The sequence below is a fragment of the Pseudorasbora parva genome, chromosome 10, assembly GCF_024679245.1.
Source record: "Pseudorasbora parva isolate DD20220531a chromosome 10, ASM2467924v1, whole genome shotgun sequence".
Classification (NCBI taxonomy): domain Eukaryota; kingdom Metazoa; phylum Chordata; class Actinopteri; order Cypriniformes; family Gobionidae; genus Pseudorasbora; species Pseudorasbora parva.
The window spans coordinates 48,751,175-48,760,647 of NC_090181.1; the positions used below are offsets into that span (position 1 = coordinate 48,751,175).

Consider the following 9,473-nt stretch of genomic DNA (forward strand, 5'->3'; position numbering starts at 1 on the left):
TGGGAAGCCGTACAGTGGAAGAATACACATGTGGGATCCTTGGAAGGGAACCTAGTCCAGCACAGGGGCTGACCGACCGGGCATACACACAAGTACTAGACCTGCGTCATTACCTCCATTGAGGGTGCTGGAGGAACTCCATCCAGGGTTCGGCAGACGAGGAACTCTGCTGGTCCTTCCTCAGGGGAATCTGCCAGGGTCTGTCGTCCAAGAACCAGGACCGGGTGGGCCAGTAAGGCACTACCTTCAAGACCTGCTCCTCAAGGGATCTTCAAGAGATGTCCTCCCTGACCAGATGTCCAGGCTAACTGGGGGAAACTGGGCCAGTTGTGTGCCAGTGCATCTGTGCCGAGGGTCCCCTCGGTCAGGGGATAAAACAACTGGCAGCGGGACGTCTCCAGAAGGGCAGTTATGTCTACTGGTGCGTCTCTGAAGCATCTCCAGATCAGCTTGACAACCTGCTGCACAATTGAGCACACCCAGAATTAGGGCTGGGTATCGAGTTGCACACTTTTTAGGTACCAACAGAATTGCCTCGATACTATCGAAGTATCATAAAAAGTCTAGTCATTCGATACCAAATTTCAATACCTACAGGGTTAATCTCGTCACCGTCAATGAGCCAATAAGCATGCAGCATGATTGGCTGTGAGGGAAAAAACATTAGTTTACAGCGGTTACGCTCAGCTTCCTTGTGAGGCTGTAGTGCCGTGTAAACAGAGGGGAAGCGTCCCAACCCACGGAGATTGAAAACGTGGAAAAGTTCAAAAGTCTGGCTACATTTTAACAGGCCTGACGCCAACTGCACGCAATGCAATATTCACCACCAGATAATCGCTGCCAAGACCAGCAACACGACAAATCTGCAGCACTTGAATAAACTAAAGAGCAGAACGTTCCTCTGTGTACAACTGCAAGAAGAGCTGCGTCACATAAATGAACCCAAACTCAGCGTATACTCTCCTCTCAGACATGAGAAGAAGGCCTATAGAGAGCTTCAAATATCTGTTTAAACAAACACATTCATATCGAACACATACTGGAGAGGCCAGAATAGAGTTAGTGCGCAACAAAGATTCGAACCATTATGAATCAGTGAATCGATTCGGATCGCCAAAGTCACGTGATTTCAGCAGTTTGACACGCGATCCGAATCATGAATCAATTCACTGACTCATAACGGTTCGAATCTTTGTTTTGAAATCGGCCATCACTCTTGTTGATGCTATTACAACACTATAGCCATAACGAATCAAGTCGTTATTTCGTTTTTTCCCGCACTAACTCTCTTCTGGCCTCTTCATCAATGATTGTAGAGCCGCTGTAGTGAGGTGGGCTTTGTAACGACGTCTTTAGTGCCTTTATGGGTCTTGAGAGAGGAAATGACATTGGTGTCAATGAAGGCCTTTCTGAGCCATCGGATTTCAACACTAATATCTTCATCTGTGTGTGAAGATGAGCGGAGGTCTGACGGCTGGCCAACCACAGGAGGAATTAATCACACTATTTACATTTCTGGATGAACTAACCATTAAAGGAATGAATAAAAATGTTTTTTTTTCCAGAGGAAAAAAACTTTGAATATGTAATTTTGGTGATGACATTGATATAGATATAGAGTTTTAAGGAATGAAATGGCTACAGGGGGGCCATTAAAATATATATTTGGTGTTTTTTCCCCATGGCATCGATGTCAAAAGTTTGTCCAGTGTAAATGCTGAGAGACTGTAAAACCCCTAGCCACAGGCGATAGTCAAGCCCTGGTCATGTAGTTCAGACGGACCAAGATAAGTCTGAGTAGAGCTTCACCTTCTGTGTGGAGCAGGTTCAGAAGGACATGAGGAGAGATGAAGACTGAACACTGAGGCATTCTGGGTAATCATCACAGAGAGGGATATACTGTAAATCAATGCAAAGGGCTGATTTATGCATTTAGTTTCCTTTGTGCAGATTTCTACATGATGCACATGCCATTTTAAGAGAATTATAATATAATGAACATTTACTGTATTTAACAGATGCTTTATTATTAAGTTACGTATTAGGCTATGAGCTTATTATATTATGCAAAAATCCTCACAGTTTTGTTACATTTTGAGAGAATTATTACATTATGAACAATTATTAGTCAAATTTGTAATCTTTATTTATATATATTTTTCATAATGAGTTGCAGCAGGGTCTTTTTACCGTCATGTTTGCTCAGATTACAGACGAAGCGCTTATAAAGCACATCAACACGTGTCTATAATGAGTTATAGAGTCTTCTGTTTGACTAATGAGCACAGATAGCGTGTGATCAGCAGCAGGAGCTTCACTGATGGAGCTTGTGTTCATCAATGACCAGCTGTGGTTATAATGGACACACTATCGGTCAACAAACAGATGGAGGAGAGCAATGGCGTCCTCTAACACACAGCTGAGCCTTCACCGCTCATCATCATCATCATCATCATCATCATCATCACAGACTCTGTTTATCAGAATAACACCTCAGCATGATCAGACGAACACACACATGCAGGGTTAAAACATCGCAGCGTCTGTTTACTGTGTGTGTATAAGCCATATGTGTGTCGTCATCATCATCGTCCTTTCCCCTCGCGCTCGGCCACTGTTGCCGTGACAACGCCGCTCCCATCGCGCACTCTCTCTCTCTCTCTCTCTCACTCTCTCACACACACACACACACACACACACACACACACACACACACACACACACACACACACACACACACACACACACACACACACACACACACACACACACACACACACACACCTTTATTAAACAACATATTATACAGCTGCATATGACACAAGCTTCGTGATACTTACATTGCTCTGCCTTCGTCGACATGTTAGAGAGTGTCCGGGAACCATCGGCAGATCCGAGCGGAGGAGAACGGGAGAAACCAATGAAGAAGAGGAGAACACACCTCTCTCTCTCTCTCTCTCTCTCTCTCTCTCTCTCTCTCTCTCTCTCTCTCTCTCTCTCTCTCTCTCTCTCTCTCTCTCTCTCTCTCTCTCTCTCTCTCTCTGTGTGTGTGTGTGTGTGTGTGTTCTGCACATCTCCCCTGTCCAGAATAATGGACTCTCCCGGGGCGACACACACACACACACACACACACACACACACACACACACACACACACCTTCACCTTTACACACTCTTTTACATCAGTCCTCTCTGTGGTTTTTAGTTTTGTCTGTGTTTGACAAGAGCTTCTCTGGTGAAAACATGACAACTATCATTTTGACACCAGCATGTGTCTCACTGAAGAACATACAGAGACTGAGTTATTAAATATAGAGCAACTATACGAAGATGATCGTATTCTTAACCCTTTCATGCATTTATTATGATGACCTCAGCCAGGATGTGTGTTTTTATTGCTCTAAGGGCATGAAAAACAAGATCTGAAAGTTTAATAGAGATAATCAAATGCGTAATCAGAACATAATACGGCAATGTGTGTATTTAACAAACCAAGCAATACAACTGTATAAAATCATGTGAAAAAAAATACATTTCACTATTTTGTTACTAAGTTACTTTTTAAGAAAAGACCCTTTCACACCAAACTGCACTAATAAGCGTCATGCAGATTCACAGATGTCCAGTAGAGGGCGCCGCTCACACACACACCAGCTGCTGATGTTCTGGATCATTTATTTTTTATTTTTTTTAAGAACATATAACATAACAATGAGATATTTAACAAGACATCCAAAAAGATCAGATAAGTAAAAAAATAGAAACATAGTATAAAGTAAACATAATAATAATAATAATAATAATAATAATAATAATAATAATAATAATAATAATAATAATAATAATAATAAAATAAATAAACAAAAAGATGACAGCATATAGTTCAATTTTCAATTAACTTCAGCTCTTTAGCAAATAAAAGAGTATCTCTACAGTTTGTGTTATCAATGGAGTGAAGAGACTCAATATACAAATGAAAATCAGCCATAAACATCTTCACACAGGGTTTAGAATTATTCCATTTACTCTCATGGATATGAAATTTACCAAAGAGAATCAAAAGATTCATCATAAAACTGACAGAAGGCTTTTGTGAATCAAAATATAGTATAACATCTTTGGATGTTAATTTGCAACTATAACCAGACTTCTGTAGGATATGTATTGATAACGCTTCCCAGAATTTTTTGGAATGGACACATTCAAAAAAAAGATGTATATTTTTTTCTGGTTGGTCTGAACAAAAAGAACATTTTTCATTAATATCCATAAATTTGGATAAAGCATAGTTATTAACATAAATATTCTGGAGTACTTTCAGATGTATTTCCCGAAGTTTGTTCGATATACAAAACCGAAAGGGCAGCAACCAAGCCTTTTCCCAGATAGCCTCTGGAAAACAACTGTTCCAGAAAAACTTCCCTCTAGGCTTCATAGATCTCTTTCCATAAAATAAATTCCTAATAAACTTATTTGTGCATATTTTACTGTTAACGTCCACCCCATTTAAATGAAGAGAGGGTTCAATTCTACAAATGTTAAGGGATGACATATGACAACAGTAAACCTTCGGGAATGGCTTCTATTACAGAATAATATTCTCTATATTTGATAGGAAATGCCCATTTATTCATAACATTTTCATAAGAAAGTAACTGAGCTGCTTGGTCAAAGAGATCAGATACAAAATAAATTCCTTTATCCATCCAATTCTTTAAATAAAGAGATTTTCGGTTAACTGTAATATAAGAATTATTCCACAAGATTGCTTTATGTGGAGAAAGGTTATGCACATAACATATCTTCCACACCTTGAGAGCTTGTTGATAGAAATTGGATAACGCCACAGAGAGTTTGTTAATAGAATAATCACACATTAACAAAAAACATAAACCTCCAACCTTTTTAAAAACACTGTATGGTATAAAAAACCATGTTGAGTCTGATTTAAGTAGACAATTTCTGAGCCATTTTACTTTGAAAGTATAGTTTAAATCAAAAAAGTCTAACAGCTCAAATCCTCCTTCATTTCTTGGACCTTGAAGAATTTCTTTTCTTAAATGATGATGTTTATTCCTCCAAACTGTTAGGGGTAAACAGCTTATGACCCAGGACCAGTAGTGAAGAAATGAAGACAGAGTCAGGATTCCAAATAAATAAAAGAAACATTTACTTAAGAATAGTTTGCAGTTTCAAAAGCAGAAGCCAGCTTCAAGTCTCACAAGGAGTTCGTAGGCCGCGCTCCCTCTCTCACCGTCTCGTTGCCTCGCCCTATCGTACATACAATTGTCCCAACAGTTATACCGTTTTCAAGGTCTTATCCACGTCATTGCTGCGATGTGGATGGTTCTGATTGGCTCAGAGACAATGCACAGTCATGGTAAATTTCCACTCGGGTCAGTTAATCTGATGCACGTTTCCACTGACGTGTCACTTGTTGATGCTTTCACCCCAGAATCAGGCCCGTAGTGACCTTCCAGATCTGGAGCAGGCGCCAGCTTGTCCAGAACAACAAGTCCACCCATCGCTTAGGGTGCCCATTGAACACCATTCTGACCTGTAACATAGAATATTGCGCACACACACAGATACACAGTCTCTCCAAGGTTGGAGCTGATTAAGCTCCAGTTCTAACCAGTTCTTACCAAAACATACTGATAACATGTGCTTTCTTTTAGTGAGAGGGACACACAATAGTACAGGCAATATTCATCTTGATTCTTTAGTGTTGCAGTAAAAGGAAATATAAAAGGAATAAAACATAATAAATTAAATGAAAGACAAATCCATATTTCATATCTGTAAGCCGGGCTAAGTGAGCAAACGCTGTTACTGCACTCCTGACATGTTAGGGGTGTGATACCTCCAAAATCCAAACACATGACCTTGTTGCCAGTGTTTAGTGACACATCACACATCTCTAGGCCAGACCCTCAGTCACTCCTCAGAGACCAAATACACACTTTAGAAAACAAGAAACAAAGCAAAATCATAACTTGAAAGAATCATTATAATAATATAGGTAATATAGGAAGATAAATATTAATTAAGGTTTTGATTATGAAGTTATAGGATATAAATATATACAGGTATATTGAAGCAGCAGTGGATTTCAAAATCCCCCCTTCAAAACAAAATTAGTAAATAAATCATTAATTTTCTTACAATTTGAATCTTGAACAAAAAGGGACAATGCTGGATTAACAAACCTAGATACCCCTTCTACTTTAGTTAGAAGGACTCTACCTATAATAGTCACGTCTCTTTGAAGCCAGTTATTAAATATATTTTGAGCTTTTTTAAGTTTAGGGAAAACATTTAATTCTTGTCTCTCCACTATATCTTTTGTAACATTTATTCCTAAATATTTAATCTTATTTTTTACTGGAATGTTACATATATTTTCTTCATTTGATTCGTAAAGGCACATTATTTCACATTTTGTTACATTTAACTTCAGACCAGAAGCAACAGAAAAATAATTTACTAATTGCAAAGCTGCAGCTCCATGTTCTTTATCTTTCAGGAAAAGAAGCGTATCATCCGCTAGCTGCGTTAATCTGGTGTGTTTGTTGAAGATGGTAATTCCTTGAATAGCAGAAGAATTCAAGACTTTTATGGAAAGAAATTCTACTACAATAAGAAACAAGAAAGGTGCTATAGGGCATCCTTGACGCACTCCTCTACAAATGGGAAATCTTTTAGAAGTGTTTGGATATATATTAATAGAACTATTAATTCCTCTATGAAACATTTCAATTATAGAAACAAATCTTTCCCCAAAACCAAAAGATTTGAGTGCCCTATACATAAACCGATGCTCTAGAGTGTCAAAAGCTTTATGGAAATCAAGGAAAACAATTAAAGCCTCTGATTCTACCAAATTTGAATAGTCTAATAAATCCAAAATTAGTCTAATGTTCCAGCTTATATGTCGGCCAGCCATAAACCCTGCTTGACACTCATTTATAATTTCGTTTAGACCTTATTTTAGACGAACTGCATAAATAAGATATAATAATTTATAATCTACGTTTAATAAGGTTATAGGACGCCAGTTATCCAAAATCAAAATATCTTTATCTGGTTTTGGGAGTAGGGTCATCAATCCCTGTTTCATAGAGGTCGATAATTCATTTGATTTAATACATTCTTTATACATTTCCAGTAAAGGGTTTTCGATGATATCCCAAAAGCAGAGATAACATTCGACTGAGAGACCATCTGTGCCTGGCGATTTATTTATTTTCATTGAGCGAATAGCATTAACCATCTCTTGCTTCCTCAGTTCTTCGTCACAAAGGTCTCGAAATTGAGTAGAAATAGAAGTAACTGAATGCTTAACTGACTCAAAAAAGTGCGAACATTTATCCATTTCAAATACAGATTCATATAACTGAGAGTAAAATGATTCCACATAATTTGTAATCAATTTTGGATTCGAAGTGGGTACATCATCAATTTTAAGAGAAGAAATAATTTGTCTTTTATTATTACGTTCTTCTAATGAAAATAATAACTAGTGTTCCTTTCCCCCTTTTCTAACCACTTAGCTCTAGAACGAATGAATGCTCCTTTTGCTGCATTAATATATATCTGATCAATTTGAGTTTTTAATGTCTCCAGATTAACTTTTTCATCATCTGTAAGTTTATATTTTTCAACAGTAAGTCTAATTCTGTCATTAGTTCCTTTTCTTTATCCAATTGGTTATTTTAACTTGTTTTCTAAAATATATAGCCGACTGCCTAACTTTGAATTTGAATAACTCCCAGTTCTTAACATATGACATTTGTTTATTCCCAAAAATCTGTTGAGCTTCTTTTCGAACATGGGTAATAAAGTCCTTATTACTAAGCAACTTGTTATTTAATTTCCAGTATCCTCGCATACTATTATTTTTAACATCACAACCAGAGAGTACCAAACCAACCATTTTATGATCCGAAAGAGGTGCGTGACAATAATTAACTTCAATAACACATTGGACACATCCTGGGTCGATTAACCATAAATCAATCCTTGACTGCAAAGATTTAGAAGAGTTACTCCATGAATAACTCTTTTCATTATAATTAAATAATCTCCAAATATCCACTATAGAAAGATGGGTACATAGAAAATTAGCAAATTTAAATTTTGAAGAAGGTAATGCATGCGGAGGGATTCGATCCATGACATCATCGGGGGCATCATTAAAATCCCCTCCCAATATCAAAAAGGCACCTTGATATTTCCCCATCAATACTGATATAGAGTGTGTAACCTCTTTAGACATGTTTTTAGCTTAGACTGAAGAGTTATGACCATAAAAATATCCTAAAACAAACACGGAATTATCCAATTTAACAACTGCAAGTAACCATCTACCTTCTTTTGAGGAAACCAATTCCAATAAGTCACCTTTAAACTTATTTAGAAGAATAGCGACTCCTGCCGAGTGATGAGAACCATGACAACAAAAAAGTTGATCGCCCCACTGGGAACGCCACCATTTAACGTCCGCTTCGCATGAATGAGTCTCTTGTAAAAAAATGATATTTGCATTTGTACGTCTAACAAAAATAAATATGGACTTTCTTTTAGTGCTGTCTCGTAAACCCCTAACGTTAAAAGAAATAACCTTTAAACTACTAAAAATAAAATCAGACATAAATCTTATTTGGATGTCAGAACACTGTTAGCCTATAAAGAACCCTGAAAGAACGTTAATGACAGTAGGTATGATACGCTCAACATTTCGAAGAGTTGCATCGTCTGGACGAATGTTTATGACTCGACAATTGAGCACGTTATTTCAGATCGACTGCCTAGCCAGCACAGTCCTTCAGAACACTTACTCAGTCAGTATTCATCTTGATATTCATCAACAGACCATTTTCCCCGTCAATAAAAGCATCTGCTCCGCGAAAGTACGCCCTCTTCCCCTCTTCTCTTGCCGCTTTTATCCTTGGCCATTGAAACTTTCTCTGTTGTCTTTCTGCAAAGGTCAGATCCTCTGCCAGGCGAACTCCTCTTTCCTTGAGTGCAGGATGATCCCGCGCAGCTTTCCAGACGTTCTCTCTGTAGGTCCGGAGTACGAACTGGATGATGACTGGTCTAGGATGATTACCACCCGTCCCAGGACGTCCAACTCTATGGATTGTGTCAACACAAAAACGGATGTCATCTACCGCGTCTGGAGTCAGAATTTTTCGAATTTCGAGCACTTTGGATCTGATATCTTCTCCTTCTGTTTCTCTGAGGTTGTTTAGCCTTAAATTCCACCTCCTACTGTAGATCTCGGCTTGGTCACGCTTGCCTTGAACCATCCGGGCCACCTGCTCAATTTGCGACACCTTATTCTCGTTAGTCTTGACCCTGGTAGACAACGACTTAATTTCCTCTGCCACAAAATCAGCCGTCTTTGCTAGATTTACTATAGCGACCGCGTTCTGTGCAGTTTGTTGTTCCATCGCTGCGAATCGATCCGT

The 9,473-nt window shown here is 38.3% G+C and overlaps 1 protein-coding gene across 4 annotated transcripts in view; it reads right to left on the bottom strand.

Moving 5' to 3' along the window:
• Window positions 1-2,968, bottom strand: part of LOC137091670 (protein unc-79 homolog) — an 84,831-nt gene extending 81,863 nt beyond the window's left edge. For all 4 annotated transcript variants that reach the window (XM_067456305.1, XM_067456303.1, XM_067456304.1 and 1 more), the window contains exon 1: window positions 2,841-2,968. In XM_067456305.1, the coding sequence (XP_067312406.1) occupies window positions 2,841-2,862 (22 nt within the window). In that variant the 5' untranslated portion in view covers window positions 2,863-2,968. The remainder of the gene's footprint in view (window positions 1-2,840) is intronic.
• Window positions 2,969-9,473: the final 6,505 nt, after the last annotated feature.